This window comes from Gymnoscopelus microlampas, assembly GCF_963454915.1.
Source record: "Gymnoscopelus microlampas genome assembly, chromosome: 10".
Lineage (NCBI taxonomy): Eukaryota > Metazoa > Chordata > Actinopteri > Myctophiformes > Myctophidae > Gymnoscopelus > Gymnoscopelus microlampas.
In genome coordinates, this window is record NC_139947.1 from 24,406,648 (window position 1) to 24,433,401 (window position 26,754).

At 42.0% G+C, this 26,754-nt stretch overlaps 2 protein-coding genes across 3 annotated transcripts; both read right to left on the minus strand.

Annotated features, from left to right (window-relative positions):
- Positions 1-1,033: 1,033 nt before the first annotated feature.
- On the minus strand, positions 1,034-9,408 carry bgna (biglycan a). The gene is made up of 8 exons (XM_084068302.1): positions 9,212-9,408; positions 6,163-6,448; positions 4,815-4,927; positions 3,987-4,200; positions 2,970-3,080; positions 2,373-2,466; positions 1,874-2,012; positions 1,034-1,652 (listed from the first exon to the last, which is right to left on the minus strand). The coding sequence occupies exons 2-8, from the start codon at positions 6,413-6,415 to the stop codon at positions 1,452-1,454; spliced, it is 1,125 nt and encodes a 374-aa protein (XP_083924428.1). The 5' UTR covers positions 6,416-6,448; positions 9,212-9,408; the 3' UTR covers positions 1,034-1,451.
- Positions 9,409-13,121: 3,713 nt separating this feature from the next.
- LOC311053122 (extracellular matrix protein 2) lies at positions 13,122-25,443 on the minus strand. Of its 2 annotated transcripts, XM_084068526.1 has the most exons (10): positions 25,138-25,443; positions 24,633-24,749; positions 21,867-22,015; positions 21,026-21,503; positions 20,439-20,554; positions 18,495-18,630; positions 17,910-18,067; positions 16,859-16,998; positions 15,549-15,875; positions 13,122-13,846 (listed from the first exon to the last, which is right to left on the minus strand). In XM_084068526.1, exons 1-10 carry the CDS (start codon positions 25,283-25,285, stop codon positions 13,666-13,668), a joined length of 1,950 nt encoding a protein of 649 aa, XP_083924652.1. In that variant the 5' UTR covers positions 25,286-25,443; the 3' UTR covers positions 13,122-13,665. The 2 variants fall into 2 exon arrangements, with proteins under 2 accessions (XP_083924652.1, XP_083924653.1); XM_084068527.1 differs by lacking the exon at positions 24,633-24,749.
- Positions 25,444-26,754: the final 1,311 nt, after the last annotated feature.

Consider the following 26,754-nt stretch of genomic DNA (forward strand, 5'->3'; position numbering starts at 1 on the left):
ACTTCATTGTTTAAAGGTAGGGTAAGTGATTTTTCTTTGGTTAAAATAAGTGTTAAATAGCTCTATATTCTGATAGTACTCATTGCTATAGAGTGTTTGTTCAGTAAAAGGAGTCTCCTTGTCTCTCCAGCTCTTTATAAAACAGAAAATGCAGTTTCAGTTTCATTTCCAATTTTATCAAATCAGGATAGAGAACTCAATCAGGATCTAGATTAAACAAGTGGAATTGGAAGTAATGACACTAAGAAATGAGCAGACAAAATTGGAACTGGAACACTATAAAAATGAAGCTTAAAAATGGGTACTTTCTCCTGATTGGCTGAGATTTTGACACCTATTAAAGAGCTGGAGAGACGGGGAGACTCCTGTTACTGAACAAACACTCTATAGCAATGATTACTATCAGAATATAGTGCTTTAACCTTTTAACAAAATACTTTTTGTTTTAACCCAAAAAAATATCACTTACCCTACCTTTAAGTGTCTTTACTGCCTTTGTTTGCTTGGTGCCAAGAGTATGATCTTCTGCTACAACGCGAGTGGTCCTATGTATATTCTTTGCTTGCATTTCTCCCTGTGTCCGGTTCAATGGTCTCTTCTATTGAGGTTTACCTGAGGTTTAACTTTTGTTTATTCGAAAAGTAAAGTATTATTTCTGCAACTCCTGTTTCCGTCTCCTGCAATTGGGTCCTCTGTGTTCCCCAGTGCGCACTGTGACACTTTTAGAACTGAATCCTCTTTATTGGAACAATAATTTACCTTACAAGATCAGCCAAAATGCACACAATGCAGCCTCTCAAACCTGATGGGATACAGTCTCTCTCTCTCTCTCTCTCTCTCTCTCTCTCTCTCTCTCTCTCTCTCTCTCTCTCTCTCTCTCTCTCTCTCTCTCTCTCTCTACTGGTGAAAAGTCATAAACTTACACTATACTATTAAATAATAAGTTACCACAAGCAGTGCCCAACACTGCTTGTTATAGTAATTAGGCCTACATCAAAGATGTTTCATACAAAAATGACAATGGCAACACAACAACTTTCAACAAAGTTTATAAAGCATTGTGAGTACATCAGATTTTGTATCAACAAGGTCTGTGCTATTATCAATTTTAGGGGGGAAAAGGAAAAAATATATATTGCATAAATTGTATCAGTCAATTGTGGTCAGTCATGAAAACAACTTGATTCATATGACTCATTACCTTCAAAATTACTTCTCTATGTGGATGTGTCCTTTCCATGCACGAGAAGTTGCAGTTACAGTAATAATCAAACTTCAAACAATCATAATGGGTTTTAATGACAGCCTTAAGTTGCCACACAGCTTGCTCTGGTCTCATCCAATGCATGTAAACTCTTAATCTTTCTCATAAAGTTTTCTGGACATCCTGCCTAATATATTTACTTCTGGGTGGCTTGCATTTCCCCTCAGTCCATTACCCACTTAAGGCACTATTTCTTCTGGATATTACCAAACTGTATGGCCATTCTGTCACTGACGCAGCGGAACGTAGTGGGCTGCACCTCCCAGTACTTAACTGGATTGTCAAACAGGCTGATGCCATTGTAGAACGTCCTCTTCATTCCAAAGCCCTGAGGGCAGAAGGCATTCGGGTCCACCTTGCTGATGTTGTTGGAGTGCAGGTATACCACCTTGTGGAGGAAACAAGCACAGGGGATTGGATTACATTTCAATTGGAGATTGGATGCTGCATTCATTTAAAGGGGTTTTATGTGGTTTGGTTTGGTTTGGTTTAGTTTAGTTTAGTCTGTTAAAATAAGTGAGCGGCCTGCTCTAGGATTTAGCTGTGTGAGAAACACTGTCTTTGTGTAGATGTTCAAGCCACTCCTGGACACCACGAGTCTTCTACTACCTGCAGGTACTTCATCTCAGGCAGACCGGCGGGCACATTGGTCAGCAGGTTGTTGTCCAGGTGAAGCTCACGTAGGCGGTGCACGTAGTGCAGACTGTTCTGCTCGATGTGGCGGATCCGATTGTAGCCGAGGCCCAACCTAGTACCAGGAAACATGTGCACTTAAACATGTGAAGTTGCAAACATGGCATACATGCCAGCACAAATGTCATAATGATGGAACATTTTTGATAAGATCCTGCATTTTATCAATGGAAAAATTAAACATATAATTCCTATATACTTTGATGTACTGTATAACAAATAGCGAAAATAGCCAATCTACAAGCTTACAAGCTTGAGTTAGTAGATCGGCTATTTTCGCATTTCTTTAAAAAATCTTTGAAATTCTTTGAATTGTTTTGTCCATAATGATATTCCCAAAATAGAGACCCCGGGTGGTCTAAAAACACTAAAGTATTTTACTATCTGCTATCTTTGAAATCAACTCTGTACCTACCTGTACAACTCCCCATATTGTACCAGGTTTCCCACCTCAATAGCCTGAATTTGATTTTGATCCAGGTGCAGTTCATGGAGCGTATGAGGGAGGTCTGATATGTGGGGGGAAAAAGCAGTTATATAGATTATTAATCGCACTGGTGACACTCACACTGCCCTGTTAATAGCCTCTGTGAATATCTGTAGTCCTAGTTTCCTGAAGGTGGCATACCTGTTACCTGATTGTTCTCTCTTCCCCTTGACCCCCCCCCCCCTTCTTCTTCTTCCCTTTCTCTTATGGAAATAACAAAAACTATGGAGCTTGCACAAAAACTAATTTCACCCACTGTTTTATACCTGTAAACCTGTGCTTTGACAATAACGTTTATTGGGAAAAATGAACCATAACAGGAAACGGGTATGCCACCAGGATAGGCCTACTGGCAGTTATGCACAGAGCCTACATACACGAATCCACAGAAGCGCTGCCTGTAGGCAGCCATTGCTGCGGTGTCAACGCTCCGCGGCCGCGACACCGCAGCAATGGCCGCCTACAGGCAGCGTGTCTGTGGATTCGTCTATATAGATGCTTTTACTGCTTGTATCAGACTTTTACCGTTTGGAATGCCTGTGAGTTTAGCCTCTGAAATGCGCAGGAAGTTCAGTCGAAGTCCATCAAATGCACCTGGCTCCAAGCCACTGTTCTTGATAGGATTACGGCCCAACTCTACATTGAACAGTGACGAAAAAGGAACACAACTTTAACATACTGTACAACACAAAAGTGTCTTATTTGATGGCTTTACCATGATAAAACAAATGTATTACTAAGGAATCAATACAAACTAGACGTGTCGCAATTCTGGGAAATTGCAAAGTGTGGTTGCGCCGACGCCAGTCTTGCTTTTGGGGATTCGTTGGGTAAACCACCCTCGACATGTGATTCAAATTTGGGATTGGTCGGACGTTTCGTTCGTGATTTCTGGCATTTTTTGTAAAACGGGCCCCTCCCACTAACTTTGGAAGCCATTTATGGACGAACGGTAAGGACTATCAAAATGCCGTTTATCGCATGGGCCCAGAGATCATGTGTACCGATTTTTGTGGACAAAATATGTGGGAGGAGGAGCTAAAAGTGTGTTTTGAAGAAAATTCAAAATGGCATCTAGTGAAAAAAAGATTTATATTCTACGACCTACGGTTCAAGAGTTATAGGCCAAAATGTAAAGTGGGCTGTTATAGCGCCACCATGAGGCCGACTGGTGTAATTATTTTTTAAATAATTTTGCACTAAATTATGAACCTCCCCTCCAAATCTTGTAACTCTAGCCCTTACGGTTTCTGAGAAAAAAATACTTGAATGGGAATTTTTTCATTTTCCCATTAAAGTGGATGGGGAAATTTAATGCACTAATAAATCAATATCAATTAAACTATGTAACCAATCTCTTAGCAAAATACAAGCGCACGATTCCCGGTGAAGCCGGTCATTTTGACATATGGCATTGGGAAAAATAAACTGTGGGAGGAGATCCGGTTTGAAATAAAGCTTATGTATAATAATAATAAAGTGGGAAGATTACTATAGTCTGGTTGCCCTGTTAGGGTAACCACACTAATGATATCCACACACCGATAACGTTCATGTTGTCCAGACCCAAGAACGTCCCAGATGCTATTTTCTTAATTTGGTTGTCATGGATACGGAGCTCCACCAGGGAAGGAGGCAGGTTCTTGGGGATGGCGGTCAGCTGGTTATGGGAAAAGTATAGCTTCTGCATGCGTCTGAGGGGTAGGAAGGCCCGAGGGTGGACCCTGGAGATCTGGTTGTTGACCAAGACCAGAGCCTGCGTGTCAGGACAGATACGATGCAAAAAACACATGTGTTAGTGCAGTAGTTCCCAAACTGGGGTTCGGGACCTCCAGGGGGGTCCCCAAATTATTTTGGGCGGTCCCCAGATGATTAACTTAATGTGCAACATTGTTTTTCACTCAACAGTAAACAAACCAACATACAGTCTAAGTGTATACAACGTATCTGCACATTTCTAAAGTTACAATTTAATCACTTGTATAAAGACCTTTATAATACCAAATTGGCCTAACTGTCAAAAATTACGTATGAGGCAAACATTGTGATAGCCCATCTACAAGCTCACAACGCCTCGCTGAGCTTGTAGTTCGGCTAATTTCACAATATTTATGTGGAAAGGAGTAGAACTAAATATTATGCCTACAATTCCAAGTGCTTGTCAAGGCAGGGGTCCCCAGTTCAAATATGATTATTTATCATTACTGTATGTGTTAATTAACACATAAATGTGTACTATTACTATTTGGGGCATTATTTTAAAATCCTCAGAGTTCATTTAACTCTATACAGAAATGGAACGAAATGCATCCGTAATTAAATGGTTCCATTTGTACACTCTCATGTGATGAAGCTCAGTTTGATGCTTACATAGAGGTTGGTAAGTCCCTTGAAATCATTCTCTCTGATCTCAGTAATGTGGTTGCCTTGCAGGTCCAGTAGTCTGGTGTCAGGGGCGATGTCATATGGCACATAATGTAAACCTGTGCAGAACAAACATAGATTTACAATTAGAATGTAGGCACTTAGCAGATGCTGTTAGCAAAGTGACTTACAAGTGTGAAATCAAAGTGAACGGCATGGACCCTAAACAAATGTCAGGGTAAATAGTCAGTAGTCACACACAAGTAGGCTACAGTGCAAAGAGAACAATGTAGTGCTTTAAAGAAACTATACCATGTCACACCTATAGCCTCTGTCTAAACAACATGCGAAATAACATTAACGTCAAGCAAAACAAATTTAGATAACAAAAACATGAAAAAGTAACCAAGAAAGACCTGCATAACTACAGTATCTATCAAACATTTAAGTCAATAGGCAACTTGCTATCAATTCAAATCAAACTGAATTATAGCACATTTTGTTCAGGAATATAATAATAATTATTACACAGGACAATAACAGCAATATCGTTGTTATCAGGCTTTTACATTTTCTGACAGATCTGGACATTACAAATGTTACATTTTACAAAGAGCTCCCCGCAGTCTGAAAGGTTTATGAGTCAACTGGCTACTTTTATCATCAGACTGTAATTTGCTAAACGTTAGGTAATGCTGTGTGGCTACGGGCTGTGAGAGCATGCTACACTTTGTGTTGTTGTTTGGTAGTATGTAATTTGCTACAAAAAGACTGCATCCACGTTGCACTGCCACTGGCACAGGGTGGAAGGAGACAGTGGGATATTGTACTGTAGCTGGGCAGAAACTACTGCACTTTCACCGATACTGTCTGTATATAAACAGGTGGTACATGTACAGTATACAAACGAGTGGAGTTAGTACAGGTGATGCTGTTTCTGCTTAATTGAAGCAAAATGTAATTAGGCGATACAATTTACCTTCATGTAAAATAATCTCCAGCTCATTTACATTTGAACAATTCTAAATGATTAAAGCAACATTGTTATGTTTCAAATCACACCATTTCAAAAACTTTGTCACTTCAATTTCCAAATGGGACCCTGAACCATTTGTAACCCCTTTGAACCTGGCATTACTATTTTGGGCATGTCATTACAGGTTAACATTTTCAAATGTAAAATAATTTAATACAATACTTTTAATTTTAATTCTATTATTATTTATTTTTATTATTGTTATTGATACTTTTTTTTACATGATGCTATTTTTAAAATGGGTCTTAAGTGGTTAAACGAACACTGAGAATGTTACAGTGCTCCGTTTTTCATGAATCACCATCTACGTTCACTCACCCAGGTCAGAGCATTGCACTATCTTGAGGTGGCACTGACATCCGAATGGGCACTTTGGGTGTTCTGAAGGGTGGGACTCCTCGAAGGCTGAGCCGTCCTCCTCATCGTTCATCATCATCATCATCAGGCCTTCTACATCAAAGCTTTTGCCCAGATCGGGGAGGCCCTGCTGTTGGAAGGGCTGAACAACAGAGCGGGCACATAGTGGTGTCACACACACCAGCAGGAGGAGCACAATGGTGATGGCACGCATGTTTCCTGCGTCTGTTGCTCAGGATGTCTTGCCCTGTGTGAAAGATAAGTGGGAGTTTTACTTCATGGATTGCATATTCCAGTGGTTGTCAAACATTTTCATGTCAAGGACCCCCAAATTGATGTATTAGACCACGGACCCCCATCTGAAAAGATTTTGTGCCAGGGACCCCCAGAAGAGAATATTTGTGTTTAAATATGTCTTATTTTGGGGGGAAATCACGTTGCAAGATTTTTCGAAAGTAAAAATAAAATAGCCCATCTACAAGAATGAATAGGTATAAATAGTTAAAGTTAAAGTGGTTAAACTGATTGTGATGCTATATTAACTAATTCAGCTGGGGACCCCCTGGAATCCCTTCAAGGACCCCCGGCGGTCCCCGGACCACACTTTGAGGACAACTGGCATATTCTATTGTCTGTCTTCTGTTGTAAATCTGCAGCTGTGGGTTTTTGTGTTACATTTAACCACTTCATCTTCATCTGTGTTTTACGTCTGGAGACTCCCGTCCAGGACAGGCTTCAGACACGCCACGCGCCTCCTGCAGGAGACTTGGCTCAGATCTGAACCCATTTGATTTGGCGTTAGGGACCTGTTGCGACCGCATGCATGCCCTTGCTGACGTCAACCCAGAGTAGGGTTCGAACCCACGTATGAAAGGCCTATGCTCTCTAGCTAACCGCTACACTAGGGTGTAGTGTACATTTAACCACTTGAACCCTTTATATTTCCCAAAAAATTGGAGACTAGCGAAAACAGCCGATCTACTAGCTCACAACGCATTGCATCCCTACACGTTGTGAGCTTGTAGATCTGCTATTCTCACCATTTTTGAACATTTAAAAAAAAATTCTGTCACAGAGTAACTGCGTGGCTCCAGATATATTTTTGCTTCATCAGCACTGTGCAAAAAACAGTACAGTACTCTACCCCCCCCCCCCCACCCAAGCAAAAAAGAACGAGAGAGAAAAAAAAACTTCATTTCAGTGATGCGAGATGGCTATTTGAACCAACACATATGATCTATCTTCATTGCATGGCCTTTTCTCACTTTAAACCCTAGTCGTCTTATACCCCCCCAACAATTAAGTGGTTTGGGTTGAAAGGCTGTGAAATGATGGAGCGGGGAGGAGATGTGGTCTTCAGGCTGAGCACCATGACATCTGCAGAATGCTCTGAAAAGTGCTGTCCATTCAGAGCAGAGGTGCAGCTGTACTGTACAAATTGTCCTTTTGCTTCAGTTTGAAAGACTTAACATTAAAGAGCAAATTTCACTACTATGCCCCACACATTTGGAACCGTCTAAAATCAGTTAAAGAATTGGAGAATTTAATCTCACTTGATCACTTTAAACAGTTTGTGAAAAACACTCTTGTCTGTACTTACATCCTTTGAATTTCTCCAATGTCTGTTATCTTTATGTCTGTTATGCTATGTTTGCTGCAATCAGGGTGTCATTGGAAAAGAGAGCTGGCTCTCTGACCTTCCTGAATAAATGAAGGTGAAATTAAATGAAAAATAAATCAGAATACACCTTGTGTCTTAGACCACAGAGCTCTGAAAACAGTGCTGCACTAACAACTGACAGTTAACGTGCATTGTTAGCACAGAGCCCATTTAACTCTGAAAGTGTAAAAATGGAGGGGGGACACCTAAAGTTGTGAAACCTTCTCTTTAAACAAAATAGCAAATGACAGCATAGCACCAGCTCAACTTTGTTGAGCTGGTGCTATGCTGGCTCCTTGTGTGTGCCACGTGTTGTGAGTGCCTTTCTGCTTCCCCCTCTCTGCTCTGTCTCCGGGGAGCCCACGCCCACACCCTTTACCACAGCAAGGCTTATAGGAAGCCACAGAACTGGCCGCTCTCATAGAAGAGTTTTATATAGAACAATTCCAAGTCCAACTTGGTCAATCTTTTCCAAAACAGTCAGCCCTGGGTCAAGTCTCTGGAAGTACCCAGGTTTCTGATCTGAGACCCTCCCCTGTTGGGTTTATCAGGGCACTGGGCAAACAGATCTTATTATTTGCATTCCTCCTATTGTTAGCGTGTTGATGGATGCCACCGTGCCTGATCTCCTACCAGAATGAATTGCCACCATGCTTGATCTTCTACCAGACTGAATAAAGTGCCACTATGCCTGATCTCCTACTAGAATAAATTGCCACCATGCTTGATCTCCTACCAGACCGAATAAAGTGTCGCTATGCTTGATCTCCTACCAGACCGAATAAAGTGCCACCATGTCTGATCTCCTGCAGACTGAATAACATGGCTGAGGTTGGTGAGAAATATATTGTAGTCCGTCAGATGCCACTTAATTTCTGTGCTGTACAACTGAAGACAGGACTGCAGGACCTCCTGCCTTGCCCACCCACCCTCTCTCTGCACCCGCTCTCTTACACACGCACGCACACACACACACACACGCACACACACACACACACACACACACACACACACACACACACACACACACACACACACACACACACACACACACACACACACACACACACACACACGCACACACAAATACAAGAAGTTAATTAACACATTAATTTTGCACTGATTTTTTTAACCTTGTTTTTCATTATGTAATGATTGCAATTATTTTTTTACATTTAAAAATGTAATGATAACAAATAAAGGAGCACAGGTACTAGCACATTGAGAACATACGTTGTCCATGTACCAATGCCAAGCTCTGAAACCATGCATATTCTGTCTATTTAGCATCTATGAAATACTAACCACCAATGCACATGAGTCAATAAGCAAAGCTGCTAAAATACATACCGTTACTGAGGCAAGTAAGTCCCACAGAGTGTTGATAGATGAAGATAAAAATTACACATACAGGTTGTACCAAAGTCCTGCTTCACTTTTTCATCTTAATGCTATAGGTGAATATACAACAAGCCTGTCTGCCAGCAGAGAGGGAGCTCTGCTTAGTACCTGCCACAAAGACTATAGAACCAGAGTCACACAGAGAAAGAGACCAAAGGAAGAGACGGTGTGAGAGAGAGAGAGAGAGAGAGAGAGAGAGAGAGAGAGAGAGAGAGAGAGAGAGAGAGAGAGAGAGAGAGAGAGTGGCAGAGAGAGAAAGGGAGGGAGATTATTTTAAGTCATGACCAAAACTTGGCCTGGTCCCCTTGTCTCTGTGGTTTGGGTGACAGGGCGAGAGTATAAGGAGGCAGGATGAGGGAAGAGAGAGAACATGAGAGAGTGAGAGAAAGAGAGAGAGAGAGAGAGAGACAGAGAGAGAGAGAGGGAGAGAGAGAGAGAGAGAGAGAGAGGGGAGGGAGATGCCAATGGTGACAATGGTGAAAATATTTTAGGATATCTCCATGTTTTTATTTTTTCAAAACCATTTACACTAGTTGTTCATTTTCAGACTCAATAATCATCATCCATAGGAAAATAATAGCTTAAAAGTATGGTCTTTTAATTACATATGGAGATTGTCTTAAGTTAAACAGCAGAGGTTATTTTGCATGTACCTACATATGCATGAAATTTAAAAAAGGTTAAGAACACAGTAATAAACATTTACATCGGAATATTTACTTGGATATAAATCATAAAAAAGTTACAACATTACAACAATAACAACTGTGAACTTTCTAACTTCCAACCCAACCTGTTATATCCTTGATACCAAATAAGACAGTAAACGCTTAGTTGGTCATCAGTTGTTAGCTTAGCTACAGTATAATGTCCAGTAGTTATTATGGTGAGAAAGAAATAACTACTGTATACTGGGAGCAATTATCTTGTGGGCTCCCATCTACCCAGACCTCTAGAACAGTGGTTCTAAAACATACATTTTCAAAGATATTTGGAACCCCCGCAAGGAACCCTAAGGGACCCTGGACCCGACTTGGAGAACCTCACTGCACTAGAATCATTTGCCACTTTCAACCTGGTGGCTTTATTTTAGACATGTTTTCACAAATGTTTACAATTTCTCAAACATTCTCACAAATAGTGAAGATCTGCAAGCTCATAAGGCATCATGATGCGACGTGTTGTGAGCTTGCAGATCGGCATTTTTTGTCTGTGACATCATCACACAACAAAGTATAAAATGGGGCTTAAGTGGTTAACGCTACACTAAAATGGGTGATGTCAGCTATAGATAACCAACCAACGGCTGACCGGATGTGACCAAAGGTTTTGGCCTGTCTTCTTGCAACATAAGGCTTTAGATGAAACCACATATAGTATAAAACAACTTTAAACCACACCAGATCGCGCATCACAACCCTTTACGGCTTGAAAACATGAATTAGACCTTAAAGGCCATACATGCAGGGACAGTTCCATATGAGAGACACATTTGTATTTATTATCAGAAGTCTGGAGCAAGTAGACACCTAAACAATTTTACTGTTGGTTAATGCAGGTTTTGTAAGGTTCTTTTTCAAGGTCAGATTTAGAACATTCTCTCCATTCAACTAGGACATGAAGATGTCCAGTAAAATAAATAGTTGACCCTGAATGAGACCACAATGGGATATGGATTATTGCATCCTCTGTGCCGTGGGCATGTAAACAAGCTCAACACCACAAGGGACCACACCTGCAGTTTGACTGACGCATTTATACACTCCTGAAAATGACTCATATAAACGGTCAGTCCCACCTTACTGTTTCTTCCTCTATACTGTTTAGCCTTCCTCTTGTGCGCCACACACCACAATCGCTGAAAACAAATGGCTAATTTGGAAATTGGAGGTTTTATTCAAGGCTTTGAGGCAGAGTTTGAGCAGACCATCTATTTCTCTGGTTTCTCCGTGGTTTCATGTGATTGTTGTAACTGGGTAGAGTAGAAACAAAAGAGCTGGACAACTTCAGACACAGAGGCAGCAGCCAGCAAACCTGGAGTTTCTCAACCAATGAATATGCATTCTGACAGCTCTGATGAAACCATCCTTCGCCATGTGTTCCAACCGCAGATATCCAATGGAATCGTTGCATTGTGTTTGGATGAAATAAAAAAAATACGGTGTTCGGCAAACAGAGGCTTATGATATTCACACGTTTTGTTCAACAAGATCAACTCCACAAATCAACACCCTTTTGAGTTTTTCTTTTAATCTCACACGCAATTTATAAAAGTAAAAAAAATGCTCATAACAGCTTGTTGTTCTTCAACAGGTGTTGTCATACAACAAAACATGAAATTCAGGCTCATGTTAAAAACCCCATAAGAAAAAATGCAATGGAAGTCTGGAGAGGGAAACCGTTTAACTCACTTCCGGGTTTTAGGACTACAAATATCAATATATGCATAATATACTACGCAGTCAAATCCTGTTTGTGTATACAGTAAATGGAACCAAAAGAACCCTTATGGGTTTGTAACTCCAAGTGTGTATGAACGGAACCAAAAGGACCCATATGGGTCCATTTGGTTCCATTCATACACTCAGGGTAAAACATATGGTAACAGTTGCGATGAAACCCATGTCTATAATACATTATCAGCCGTGTATAATGCATAAGTATGTTCATAATGCATTATAGACAGTTTCCCTGCGTCATAAGGTAAAAGACAGAAGCATCACTGTTACATTTTGAAATATCAACACAAAAATTGCAATGGTACATTATGAAAAACAAGGTAAGTTCACTGGTTCTTAAAGTGGCTTCCAAGGACCCCCAGGGTCCTTGAGGGGGTTCCAAGGGATCCCCAGCGAAATGATTGATAGTTAGGAACCAAATGGAACCCTTCTGTTACTCTAACAGTGGTCAAACATTTCATCGAATGGGGGTCCATGGCCTAACATGCATGCTGTCTCTGTCGGGTGGAAACCCCATATGTCCAAAACTATTACTTTTCAGGATTCAAATTCAAAAATAGAAAAAGTAGCAGATGGACAAGCTCAAAACGCGTCGCTTTGTGCCGCATTTCGAGCTTGTAGATCTTTTACTTTTGATGCTTATTGTCTCCGCCAGGCCGAAAGGCATGGCGAGAGAGTATGTTTTACCCCTTGTCCGTCCGTCCGTCCGTGTGTCCGTGTGTCATTCGATCTGTCTGTGTACAGCTAATCTCCGGCACCGTTGGCTTGCCAAACTGTGCACACACATTCCCTGGATACCAGAGCAGAACCTCTGCCCCAAAATTTTCACAGGGGCCTGTTATAGCGCCACCAGGAGGCCAATTTGTGCAAAACACATTTTTTGACAGTACTCCTACAGATTTTGTCCCAAAATCCCGCAAATCGGTACACAGTATCTCTATTGTCATTAAACGAAACGGGTCTTTCAGATTTCTAATATTCCATCCTGATTGGCTAAAAATGTCTTCCAAAGTTTACAGGAGTGCTCCGTTTTGAACAAAATGCCTCAAATCATGAACACAGCATGCAATTTCCGTGAAATTTTGCACGCACATTCCCATTAGGCCGAGGAAGAACTACCATTTGAAAATATTCAAATCAGCCTCATGGTGGCGCTATAACAGGCCGATTCGTGTTTTTACCTATAATTGCACCGATCTGTGTAAAACTTTGTATGCACACTCCCTATAGGTCAAGGAAAAACCTTTGCCCTGCATTTTTCACATCTGCCTTTTATAGCGCCACCAGGAGGCCGACTTATGTAAAACACATTTTTTTATACTACTCCTTCCAATTTTATCCAAATTTCACGCAAATCGGTACACATGATCTCTATAGTCATGTGATCACGATGGATGTGTTTGATTTTTTATATTCCATACTGATTGGCTAAGATTGACATCTAAAGTTTGCATTATTGGCTTGTTTTGAACAAAATTCCACAAATCATGAACGCACCGTCCAATTGCTCTCAAACTTTGCACGCACATTCACACTATGTTGAGGAACAAATGCCACCCTTTTAACATTGGCCTGTTATAGCGCCACCAACAGGTCTAATTTAGCGAAACACATGTTTTTAACAAAATGCCTCAAATCATGAATGCAGTCAGTCTGATTGTCGTGCAAGGCCTAAGAAGAAATGGCACCCTTTTCACGTTGGCCTATTATAGCGCCACCAGGAGGCCACAATAGCCTACCCGACCTGGCGGAGACCTGTGCTCCGAGGAGCACTTTTTCTAGTTGTATGTGTGACGCTGTAGTATGATCGAGTAAGGCGTTAATTTACGAAAAAACACAAAAAGTTAGAATATGGCGATAAGAGGTTTCTGCCCGACAACAGCGATATAAAACTGGCTATCCCTGAAAAGAAAAAGGTTTGAGAACCATGTGCAGTGTGTCAGTTCACTCGTCATAGTCGTCGTGGTTCTGGGGTCGCAGCAGAACACTGTGGTAGTTCCTGATGCAGGAGAAGGCTGTGGGAGGGATGAGGCGGCGCTGGATCAGGTTGTACTGCAGGTGAACTGAGATCAGTGGCGAGTCTTCCGTGGCGTGCGTGTCGCACAGGGCGTTCATTGGGACATAGCTGTGGACAGGAAGGACGGACGTTTGTTTAAAAGAAAAGTAGCAGTTTACGCTCCAACAATAGCCCAGACATTTATTTGCCTTGATGACCAAAAGGCCCACAAGGGTGGAGGTGTAGCCTACTTGAGGGAGTTCAGTGCCTAGTGAAGCAATTTCTCTGTGATAGACTCTAGAAGAACATCATCATTTATAAAAATAAAAAAAAATACCCTTTTGTTAATGAACAATCAACATTCATGTCTTTAGTGATGAAATGCATAAAGTAGTTATTTCCTGGCTGGGACTGTAAGAATAAAGACCTCGGTCTTTGACTTACAGTACAAGAACCCAGCACAGCACTTATCAACCAATGAGCATCCCTTGCATTCCAATCTACTTTCCTCAAGCAGAGCCAGACTAACCGGCAAGAAGTCAAACGTATGTTGTGCATCCATCTTGGAATGGTTTCTTTTTTGGTGACCTTACTTTTGGCACTGACATCTTTATACTTTATACTTTGTTTGTCTTGTCTTTTTGCAGTAGTCGCTGCAAGCCCACACACTTCATGTTTGGCAAGTTTTACGCTGTTGGCTCTGCAGGTGTCTAGCTGTCTGTCTGCGTCTGTATTTCCGGAGCTAATCTCTCAAACAGCTGGACTAATCAGTGCCAACTTTATTGTGCACACTGGCAGTAGGCCACAGAAGTTCTTCACATATTTTATACCTTTTGAAATATTTAATTTTAATGTCATTGTAAAGGGAATGGGATCAGTCCCAAACCTTTGCCAAATTTGGAGTCATAGAAATTTAGAAATGCGAAATTTGGAAGGAAAATATATTGTGCAATAATTAAATTATGAATTCAAATCCTTCATGGAAAGTAGTGGCTTCAAAAATATCCGAAGCTGTAAAAAAGTATACATTTTCGGAGGGTCAGATGAGCTACAGTATATTGCTCCTACGTCTGTGTCGCAGAGAAAACAACAGAGAACAACAGTAATTACATGTTTGATGAGGTAGCAATTTGAGATTTGGATGCCTAGTGATGGTTACTTAGGTTGTGATGAAGATGAGTATCTCGCTGACTCGGGAGAACTGTACACACAGGCAAGTTCTATAGAATACTTTTAGATTGTCTTTTTCTTTGTTACCCTTAGCTGTACAGCATGCACACGTACACATGCAAGCATGCATGAGCATACACACACGCACACACACACATCATCACACACAGGCACGCATGCATGAAGACAAAGCAAGACTGAGAAACAGAGAGATGGATTATAACGGACAGAGTCAAAGAAAGATGAGGGAGGGAGTCAAAAGAAAAGAGGCGGGAGTCAAAAGAAAGAAGAAAGAGAAAAGAAAAAAAGGATGGAAGAAAGTAACAAAGTAAGGAAGAAAGGAAGAAAGGAAGGAAGGAAGGAAGGATAAAGGAAAGGAGAATAAAATAACGGAAGAAAGAAAGAAAGAAAGAAAGAAAGAAAGAAAGAAAGAAAGAAAGAAATAGGGAGGGGGCTCCAAGTGAGCAACGTGAGAGCATTTACCTGTGTGAAAGAAGGGATAAAGGAAAAAAGCTGAGCTGAGAAGGCATTGGTGAGGTTGTGGGTGCATGGAGATGTATGGGTGTTACCTGATGAGGTTGTGGGTGCATGGAAATGTATGGGTGTTACCTGATGAGGTTGTGGGTGCACAGAGACATACAGTATGGGTGCTACTGTATACCTGATGAGGTTGTGGTTGAGCCGGAGGTGCTGCAGGTTCTTCAACTGGAGCAGGCCTCGAGGGATGGACCGCAGCTGGTTGTGGTCTAGCAGCAGCTCGGACAGCGAGGCTGACAGGCCCATGAAGGACACGTTATCGATACCGTCATCCCGGAGCCTGTTGTGGGACAAATGGAGCGAGTCCAGGCCCGGGTGCAAGTGAGCGAACACATAGCCAGGGATGCGCTCGATCTGGTTGTGGTGGAGGGTGAGCTGTCGCACGCCAGAGGGGAGGAAAGAGGGCACGTGCACCAGTTTGTTGTGGGACAGGTCCAGAGATTCCAGCTTCCTAAAATGTGACACAGTGATCAATTATAACAGGGAATAATAGGAAATACAAGCATTGTGAAGAGAAAGGCAACATGTTTTGGACCAAAAGCAGCAGTATTGTATTGAGTAAAATTGACTGATGTGTCTTCACAAAAGTTGGTATTCATGTCCCTTCAAAGTATCGGTTCCAGGAAGAAAGCCAATGACTCCCAATGCTCTGTCTCTCTCTCTCTCACACACGCACGCACGCACACACGAGCATTCACTCATACGTTCACTCACTCAATCTCTGTCTCTCCTCTCACTCTGTCTGTCTGTCTGTCTGTCTGTCATATCTCTCTCTCTCTCTCTCTCTCAGCCTTTAGGCGGATGGCCAGCCACATCTGCAAGCCGTACACAATGCAACTCTCCCTGTATACAGCAACATTCTGAACAGTCAAATAGTCAAAATGAGTGGTTAAATAGCCAAATGGACCGAATACTGTTTGAAATTTAACACAAACAAACTGCAGCACTACAGGTAAATACTGCACTGAGCCATATTTTCTTGCATTTCTATGTTTTCTGAAACTAAGAAATGAGGCATAAGTTAGGTTATGTAAATCACACGTGTAAATCACTTAAGTGTTTTTGAAACCGGGAAACTGATTAGTACAACCCATAGTAAATATGGAGTGCTATTTTAAAACTCTCCTCATGGAGGCAGTAAAGTTTCATAATGGTTCATACTATACTATATTAAACTTATTAAAAGCCTTCATTTATTTAGCTTATTTAATTGAAAACCTGATTTTTGTTCCCCTATATATCACTGAGATAAAAGTCTAAATAAGTTTAACAGATCTATTTTCTACAGTCAGTGAAGACATAATAGAACATTTTGCACCATATCAGTCCTTTGTATTCCAGAGAAGGGTTGTACTGCCAAAAAGATTACACAGTAAAATCTCTTACGATCCATTTGGGTCCATTTAAGTACACTCTCAGAGTTGTAAGACTTACAACAGGTGAATCCAGGCTCGTGGGGCGATGCGGTCTTCACGGATGCGGTTGTGACTGAGGTCCAGGACCCTCAGGTTGAGGGTCTTGTTGAGGATGCCAGCATGGACCACCTCGATTTTGTTGTCCGAAAGGTGGAGAGCCTACAAAAACAAGACACATTTATGCAGTTAAACACGGCTATACACAGTTACACAGAATTACACAAAGTCATACACAGTTACGTATACAGTAAATATACACAATTATACAGAGTTGTATAAAGTTATAAACACAACAGTAAAATCCGTAAAAAGTGTTAATTTCACTTTACAAATGCATAAATTAACGAATTAAGAGGATTTTACTGTGTAGCCTATACATTTCACTGCCCGCTACCATGTAGGCGGGCATGTAATGACATTCTTGAATGCAGGCGCAGGTTTCAAGGGTGTTTAATAAAGGCCAACAAAGGTACAAGTGCAAGGCACAGTTCAGAGAAACGAGAAACAAAGGCAAACACGGACGGGACCGTGTGGGGCTGCTAGTTTAGTCTAGAGTCAAACAATACTGCCTACTGGCAGAGTAGACGAGGGGGGTATATATAGGAGTGCACTAAGGAGGAACAGGTGTGTAAAGTTAATAGGCTGGAGATGAGGACCTCTGGAATGAGGGCGTGGGCGTGGTCGTGACAGTGCATGTAGGGTCAGGGTGTGTTTTTTTATGTACAATGAGAGCTGTAAGGTGAAACACAAGTATGAATTAAATGGCTAAGAAGCTATAATATGCAGAAATAATTGACTTGGTATAGTCACTTGGTAGAATTGTCAGTGGTAAGTGAAATACGGTCACGGTATACAAATCCTGAACCCATGTACTCTCTTCTTTTTTTATTAACCATGAACATGAACTCTATTTTGGGCAAGTTTTAAAGTATGTGCAGTTTAAGAGGTTAATCTGCAATTGCTAAACAACTGTGAGCAATTTTCAACAAGAAAATACCATCAGGAGCATCATGTCTTTTCTATAGTCTCTAATCTTAACAACATGGCATGGTTAGCTTCTACAAACAGACCTGCAGAGAGGTAGGCAGACCAGAGGGGACAGCACGGAACTTATTGTCCTCCAGGCGAAGGTACATGAGTTTCCTCAAGGGGCGGAAGGTCAACGGAGAGACGTTTCCATCGTGGAAGTGGTTGTCCTCCAGTTCCAGGGTCAGAAGTTTAGACAACCCTAAACAGACCATTCCAAAAAGTGCAGTCATTTAAGTAAGATTTTCCTGTGCCTCGATTGATCTCATGCAATGTCCCATATCATAAATGTCCCTGTTTCCTAGCTAATAACACTCACCTCAAATAACACACCTCTGTGTTAGATTGTAAGGCAAGAAACAAATGTGACCTACAGATGAACTGGGTTACATCATCTTGCATCCTATCTCTTGGAGGTTCTCTATTCGTTTTGTCTTTGTACTGTGATGTCAGGCCCTATAAACAGTCAACTATTTCCCTATTGTTTGTCCAGGATCCTGTCACAGCATCTTGTGACCCACTAGTTGACATGGTCAACCAAGCAATCCTCAAACACACATTCTGTATGCTTGGATAAAGCTTCTCTTGTTAGTTGTTAATTGCCCAAGAGAATGTAGGAGGTGTCCCACCTTTGAAACTGCTGGGTGTAAGGCCGCTGAGTTTGTTGTCGTTAATCTTCAGCTCCACTAGAGAAGCTGGGAGAAACATTGGCACCTTGGTCAGATTGTTGCCGTCCAGAATCAACCTCCTGAGTTTAGTCAGATTCTGCAACAAACAAACCAAATCAGAGATCAACTTTTTTTTTAAATCAAGGACCCCAGTTTGATATGCATTAACAGACCCCCATTCAATACATTGTTTAATCTATGAGAACCCAATCTACACTATAAAATCCTCAGTGATCATTTAACTCTGAGAGTACCCCATAAGGGTCCATTTGCGTCCTCTTTCCTAACAATAAACCCCCCCACCCCCCCAACTTCCTGTATTGACATTCATTGTTGGACACAAGACAATACACTCTAAATTATTGCCGCAACATACATCCATGTTATCATCATGGGAAAATGTGAACATTTCAATGAACTGAACAACTCTAAGGGATGTGTGCAACATGGATATGAGGTATTAAATCACCACTGCCAGCTCCCAGATGATTCTTGGCTGTAGCCACCATTGCACCCCAGTGAGAACAGGTAGTAAAAGTCCAAACATGCTGTCTACATTTTATATGTGGGTTTGTCTGTTGACTGTGACTGTCCTCTCCCATTCACAGCAACAATTTGGTGTAATCCAGTGTGAGCGGGCTAGACTGGACCAGGGGGCTTAACTCCACAGTATATAAATAACAACATAGATACTGCAGCCACAAGACAGATGTGCTTAAAGTCAACACAAACTCCCTCCAATGTCTGTTGGGTTCTCCACATAATTTTGTTATACACAGTGTTGGGCAATAGCTATAATAGCTAAGCTACTATAGCTTAACTACCTTTCCCAGTAGCTTGTGGATAGCGTCACTATTGAAGAATGAAGTAACTTTCAAGTAGTTAACCACTCATACCCAAGCATATTCTTGGAAAGATAGTGTACTGTACAGCAAAAACAGGAGGGTGCCTAGAGCCCGTGGGAATCGGGTCAACTAAGTAGGTTTTATTTAGTGCTTTGTTTTTACCATGTAAGGTGGGTAGCTTGACAAAAGCTCCAGCACTGCATTTTCAGTGGCACATCAATATAAATTTAAACAGATGAGTTTTGAGTGAGAGATGAGTTTGTCCATCGAGAATTCTCTGTCTCATCCATTTGTTGCTTTTACACTGTATGTGTTATTCAATCACTCAGTGTCATAACCTGTCCTCAACCACATACCAACCACATTAGGTACAAATTAGCTTCAATAGCTACTTATTTTAAAAGACAGCTTTTAGTGTAGCTCAGTACATTTTTACGAAGAGTAAGTAGTAACTAAATGTTTTAAGTATCTTGCCCAACACTGGTAAAACAGCACTGTACCAAAACAACAGCATAATACATTTTGTGCAAACGTGCCATGAGAATGGTCAATAAAGTCATGTAACATGGGGCTGCTATGTGGGGGAGTGTGTTTAGGGATGGGGTTGACAACACACAAGAGTTTTAACTTTACACAGCCAGGCACCCTGGCTAGGCGTTGACACTACATACAGACAGTTTGTCTTCAGCAATACCAGGTTTTGACAACGGGTATAATGAGGGATCTCAGGCCCACTTAGCTGGAGGTGGTCTCGTGGCTTTAAGTGTAAATTACAGCTCCTTGACCGATTGTGGGAGAGATCTGGATGGTTAAAATAAGAACACCCTGGGGCACGCAGTGGGAGCTGACTGGATAGTGCATCAACCACATAATCGCAACGTCCCTTGTTTCACTTTCGACTGGAAACCTGTGTCACATCATGTCAACCCAATACTCTGTCCTCATGTCTAAATGAAGCAATAGCATCTAAAACAATCCTTCAAAGATTTGTAAAACATTTGTTATACTTTTTTTCAATTAAATGAACACTGAGGTTTTCACAGAGTATGATATGACAGACCTGGAAAAGCATTGGGCTGATGGAGGTGTCGGTCAGCTTGTTCTTGCTGAGGTCCAGCCACTCTAGGTTGGGGAGGCCTGCCAGAGCCCTCGCAGGAATCTTACTGATTCGGTTGTCTGACAGGACAAGAAGAAGGGATAGACAAGAGATCAAACAAGTCAGCCAGGTACGCCATGGGAAACCCTTCAGGAATCTCATCCTGCACAGTCAAATTCTAGTGCAGTGATAGAGACAAGTACACTTGCAAATATAAGTGGCTTGAACAGCAAGGTACAAATAATCACAATATCACATATCCAAAATGCAGAAAATACAACGGATAAAGGAAACAGACAATAAAACCCTATACACACATCCCCAAAAGACAAAAAAAAACGAAATAAAAATATAACCAAAGCAACCAAAAAACATAGAGGTCAGTGTGTGAAGTTAGTTTAAAGAATAAAATGTTATTTCAACCAATGTGACTACAAAACTGGCCTATGGTCTCATGCAGCTTTGATACAAATCTGTTCACACAACAATGGATAAATGAGCACTAACAGTAAGTCTGTCTCTTTGTCACAACACTTCCTCAGTTTGCTCACCTGCCAGGTACAGGGTTCTGACACCCTGGTCTTTGATGATGGGCATGTGTGTCATGCCAGTGCTGCCACAGGCTATCAGTGAGTCTGACAGCAGGCATCCAGCGGGCAGTGACTCCATGAAGCTCGGCGTCTGAGGGAAGGTGACCACCGGGCGCCCTGGTGCCACAGGTACCGGTATTGGTGTCCTAGCCATCGTTACCCCAGGTTTGGGTATGGGCCTCAGGGTGGGCCGGTCCGTCACTTGCACCCGAGGCGGCGGTCCGACGACGTCATCATCGTCATCGTCATCATCAAAGTCATCTTCGTGCGATTCAGGAAAGATGAATGTGGGGGTCCTCGCAGCTGGCACAGCAGGTGCCCTCACCGGCATCTTGACCACCACAGGCACCGCCACCCTCTTCACTGCCGTCCTGTCACGTTGCGAGTCTTGTTTCTTCTTCTTGGCTGCCATGGGTTTGTCCCTCACAGAGGATGGCAACTGAGAAACACACAAGGCACTTTAAGCCTAATTTATTGCGCACTGGTAGCAGATCTACATGCTCACAACGCGTTGCAATGCAACAGGTTGTGAGTTTGATCTGTTATTTTCGGAATGCGACACCACTATACCCTGTCCCTGACACAAACACATATAAATTGTATATATATATTGCATTTCTGTTGTTCTGCCACTCAAAATGATCTGGTGTCTTTGTCTTTGTTTTTTAGCAAATACAAAATGTCTTAATAAAAGAAAAGAAATAGCTATATTATTATTATTTTGAATAATAATAACATTATTATTATTATCATTATTATTACACATTTGTATATTGTTTACTGAGATCTGATCCACACTCACAGGTGCTGCAGGTATCTTTTTGACCTCTTGTACTCTTGTACCACCATTACTCTGGAGACCACTCCTCTGCTCAGGGGTATCATCTTTATCAACCTTGCTATCATCCAGCCTCTTAGCCTTTGGAGCCCTGGACTGCTGGTTATTTGATCCTGGGGAGAGAGAAAAGCGCCATAAAAACAAATGCGTAAGGAATGTGTAGAGGGCTTCTGGACCACAAATAAAGGCATCAACCAGTATGGGGCGGCCGTAGCTTAGCCTCTAGTGGGTACTACTGGGTAGAGACACTTACTTAAATCTTAACTGCTCCCCCCAAGCACTCATCATAACCATCTGAGTAGCCATCAGCTGGGTGAAGCTTAAAAACTGAATCCCCCAGCAGGATTGATAAGGTAATCAAAATAAAATGAGGCATTAATGACAATCATGAATAGTTTTGATGCAAATATTTTCATAATTGTTTGTTTGTCGTGCCGCTGGTGTGCAAAGGCCTTAAGTCTTACATAATAATCATGGATATAATTTGCTCAAGAATACATGTATTTGTTTGAATGCTAAAAAGTTGTACAAGAGGAGAGGAGAGAGGAGATGTGTTGTGGGTGTTGTATAAGTGTTGAGAATAGATGTATAAATAAGACGCATGTAACTAAGGCAAGTGAGTATGAAGGTTGGTAGGTAATCTCATAAGAGGTATGTAAGAACAATTGCAAAGGTGAGAAGGATGATAGCAAGCATGGTCTTAAAGGTAGGGTAAGTGATTTGCTTTGGTTAAAATAGGCATTAAATAGCTCTATATTCTGATAGCACTCATTGCTATAGAGGGTCCATGATGTCTCTCCAGCCCTTTATTGAACAGAAAATGCATTTTCAGGTAAGGATACCTATTTCATCCAATCCGGATAGAGAACTCAGTCAGGATACAATTAAACAACTGAAATTGGAAAAACATAAATGAGCAGACAAAATTGGAACTGGAACATTATAAAAATGAAGCTGATAAATGGGTACTCTCTCCTACCTGAAAATGTATTTTCTGTTTATTAAAGAGCTGGAGAGACTGGGAGACCCCTGTGACTGAACAAACACTCTATAGAAATGATTACTATCAGAATATGGTACTTTTTTTTTTAACAAAAACACGTTTTGTTTTAACCAAAAAAGATCACTTGCCCTACCTTTAAGTAAGGTATTAAGTTAAAGCTTTGCAAGATTATGCTGAACGTTCACAGCAGTGAGCTTCAGGGATCTGGTACAACCAGTGGTGCGAGTATCATAACAGTTACTTCTCACTTCCACTAGGGGCTGCCAACGTTGGAGTAGGTGAAAATTCTCCAATGCAGCTGTAAGGATGATCTTAAGACAATCAGATGTCAGAATGTTTTTTATTTTTTTACGGAGTGGCTCTGTAAGATGCAAGCTTTCTATTATTTGATATCAAAGATCCCTTTGTGAACATTTGGACCTTCCTTTTTGTCCTATGCACCTGTCATTAACCTTTGAGGTGTGCATCAGCCTACTTTTAATGGTTTCTATTTTAGGCCTGCCCTACAATAAGTTTTCTGACCTCTTTGAATCACGCCCCTTACAAATACCCCATATAACAATAAAACAAAACATGAAACAAAACTAGCAAATCCACTTGAAAAACTAATTGAAAATAAACTGAAAAATAAAAATGAAAACATTTTAAAACTATAATAATCTCTGTGTGTGTGTGTGTGTGTGTGTGTGTGTGTGTGTGTGGGGGGGGGGGGGGGGGGGGGGGGGGTGTGTGTGTGTGGGTGTGCGTGTGTGCGTGTGTGCGCGTGTGTGCGTGTGTGTGTGTGTGTGTGTGTGTGTGTGTGTGTGTGTGTGTGTGTGTGTGCGTGTGTGCGTGTGTGCGTGTGTGCGTGGGTGTGTGTGTGCGTGTGTGTGTGTGTGTGTGTGTGTGTGTGTGTGTGTGTGTGTGTGTGTGTGTGTGTGTGTGTGTATCCGGGGCTAACCTTGCGAACTGCGGGGCCAATCAGTGCCAAATTCCATGTGCACGCTGCCAGCAGACCAAGCGAAATAACCCCCCATATATAAATATTGTGAATATTATTTTAATTTTCAATTCATAATGGAAGTCAATGGTGGATCAGATTAAAACCTTGTCCAAACATCGAGTCATACAGTACATACATGTAGATGACTGATGTCACAGAGCACACCACATGAAGTCTGAGATTCACATGGAAGCCAATGCTGTTATTAATCTTGTTTATTTTATTCATATATAGAGAAAGAAGCTTGCGGGCCGAGAAGGGGAAGGACATTGCAACACAGGTCTCTGACCAGGGACTTGGCAATGATGTAGTCGACATACTATCCGGTTATCTACAAGGCACCCCATTTAAAAGCCCTTCAGGAATCTCATCCTGCACAGCAGGAATCTGTAGTGTTAATTTAACCGCCTGGCTCAATAGTATCTTTCAGTTCATCAGGCAACATAATCTTTGTCATAAGCCAAGGGGAACATGATAAGAAGGTTGTTGACATGAGGAGATAGTCATGTTGTTGCGCTAAGGCTTTAAGGCTGAATGTATCAGGGCTACAAAGTGTCTAATGGACTAGCACTTAAGCGGGCAGTGTTGAAGGATAAGCACTTTGGTAAGTGGGAATAGTTTGAGGTTATGCGCGTAAAAAGGAGTTGGGCGGAATTAAGGTTAGGTGCTAATTATGTAAGGATAAGCACTGTCTGTAGAGGAGAGAGGAGAGAGGCGAGGTGGGTTTTATTTCTGTGGACCTTACCGCCACAGGGTACAGCCTGACAGCTGACAATCCCTCTCCTGCACTGGCACAGAGAGCAGGGCTGAGTGGACCACATAGCTCCATCAAACAGAGACATACCATTCACTCGGCATTGACCTGGATAACAGACACGGGTAAACATATACGTACACTGTAAAGTCCTCAGTCTTAATAACACTGAGATTGTAAATTGGAACCAATTGTGCACTCTCAGAGTTCCATTTGCACACTCCCAGTCCCAGAGTTACATTAAACACTGAGGATTTTACTGTGTACATGCATACCTCATACACTGTAATGAAACCTGATACATTGTAATGAAACCTGACTCAAATGAGACAAAGCCTCACTTTAGTCTCACAGTAGCCTAAGCACCAAGAAGGAAAGCTCAGCACTGAGGTGATAATAAAAGTTCAGAAAAGGTCCCACTACAACAGACCTACACCAATACACCGAACAGGCAATATTAGACATTGCGCTTCCCCGCCAAGAAATCGTGACTTACCAGGAATAAAGGAGTCATAGGGTTCAGGTTTGTCCGTGGCATGCCTCAGCTTCGACCCTGCTGGCCTCTCTCCTCGCCGGACGGCCCTGCCGTAAGCGAGCGAGCTCACCGCACAGACACACAGGCACAGGAGGCCGAGTCGGCTCATCTTGATTAGGATTCCCGCTCGATTACCGTCTCTTGGTCAAACTGTGCGGAGGAAGAGCCTTACAAGCAAGTGTGAGGAATCCAGATTCTTGGATCACCCTCTTATAGGCGCTCCTAGACCACCAAGAAAAGAAAAAAAACACAGGTGAACGAAGGATACATGTGTAGGAGCTGAGAGAGGAAGCAGGGGAGTTGGGAGAAGGGAATTTTTTTGGGGGGCGGCTGGGACAAAGGCCCTCATTCATGCACCTTAGAGTAACCACCTCTTCATCCCCCCAGCCCTCCCCACTCACTCATACACACCCTCGTCTCTCTCGTCACCGGCTCTGTATAAACAACCCGCAAAAAGGAGATTCAGTGGATAAGAATGCTTATTGGAGGTCATATAAGTGACACCAAGTCACTGTGTGTGACCTCTCTCTTTGTCTCTCTTCCATTGAATCTGAAATACCCAAGCAGACGGATTATCTGCGGCCTACTGGCTGTCAGCCAGCTGTGGTGGACTGTAGCTGTTCAAGTGAAGGGAGGGAAAACACCGGGTCACCAACACCAACTCTGCTCGCATAAAGGGCTGCTTTGTGCCCGAGCCTGACCATTGGGATGGCGACCACACGCCTGAGAAATTCTTTAAGTGTTTTGAGACTGCTTAAGCGAATACACACCCACCCCTACACACACACACACACACACACACACACACACACACACACACACACACACACACACACACACACACACACACACACACACACACACACACAGACGTCTTACCACTTCCATGTTGACATGAAGAAAGCCAAATGTTTTGTCATTCATACAGTGTGTGTGCTAATAGTTTTCTTATTCTGTCACACAGTACCGAAAGGTATGTCATTTCAACACAAAACGTCATTCCGGAAGTGGGAGTGGACTGTTTTTTTAGCACCCACCAATTTTATCCTCGCGGACAGTTTTCTTTCTTTTTCTTTCCAATACTAATTTTACAGCTTATTTATCCACGTAATGCCACTGTGATCCCCACATCCTGTTTGTGAGAATTAAAAAGATGGCCCGAACTGCTCAGACAAACCAAATATTGCACAACACACCTACGACCTTCCCGTCCTCACAGCAGACGTCCTGTGGTCCTGCTGTGGTCGCAGTGGAGCAGAACAGAACTTACAGCCATTAAATTATTATTAGGCCTATCCATTACTGAGAACATTTAAAACCACTTAATCTTGACCTGAGTTAACTCTGTACTAGTTTCCCTTCTCTAGTGTACATCAAATCTCTTCACCGAAAATAGAAAATCTACAAACTCAGCTTGTAGATGTGCTATTTTCGGCTAATGTGTAAGGAGCTTCTTTAGACATGAGTCACAAAATCAGTCTTTGAGAATGTTCAGAACCACTGCAGTGCTATTTTGCTGTGCACAGCATAAGGAGCAGCGTGAGTACACAAGAGCTGTCCTCATCTTACCCTTTGCAG

What these genes read in the sequence shown, in the direction of transcription:
- bgna (XM_084068302.1), bottom strand. Translation starts at nt 6,415, where the DNA reads ATGCGTGCCATCACCATTGTGCTCCTCCTGCTGGTGTGTGTGACACCA. An exon ending in AGTGCAATGCTCTGACCTGG is followed by an intron (nt 4,928 to 6,162) that starts GTGAGTGAACGT and finishes TGTTCTGCACAG; the next exon opens with GTTTACATTATGTGCCATAT. An exon ending in CAATATGGGGAGTTGTACAG is followed by an intron (nt 2,013 to 2,372) that starts GTAGGTACAGAG and finishes TCCTGGTACTAG; the next exon opens with GTTGGGCCTCGGCTACAATC.
- LOC311053122 (XM_084068526.1), bottom strand. Translation starts at nt 25,285, where the DNA reads ATGAGCCGACTCGGCCTCCTGTGCCTGTGTGTCTGTGCGGTGAGCTCG. An exon ending in TCAGGCTGTACCCTGTGGCG is followed by an intron (nt 22,016 to 24,632) that starts GTAAGGTCCACA and finishes CTCTCTCCCCAG; the next exon opens with GATCAAATAACCAGCAGTCC. An exon ending in GTCTGCCTACCTCTCTGCAG is followed by an intron (nt 16,999 to 17,909) that starts GTCTGTTTGTAG and finishes TTGTTTTTGTAG; the next exon opens with GCTCTCCACCTTTCGGACAA.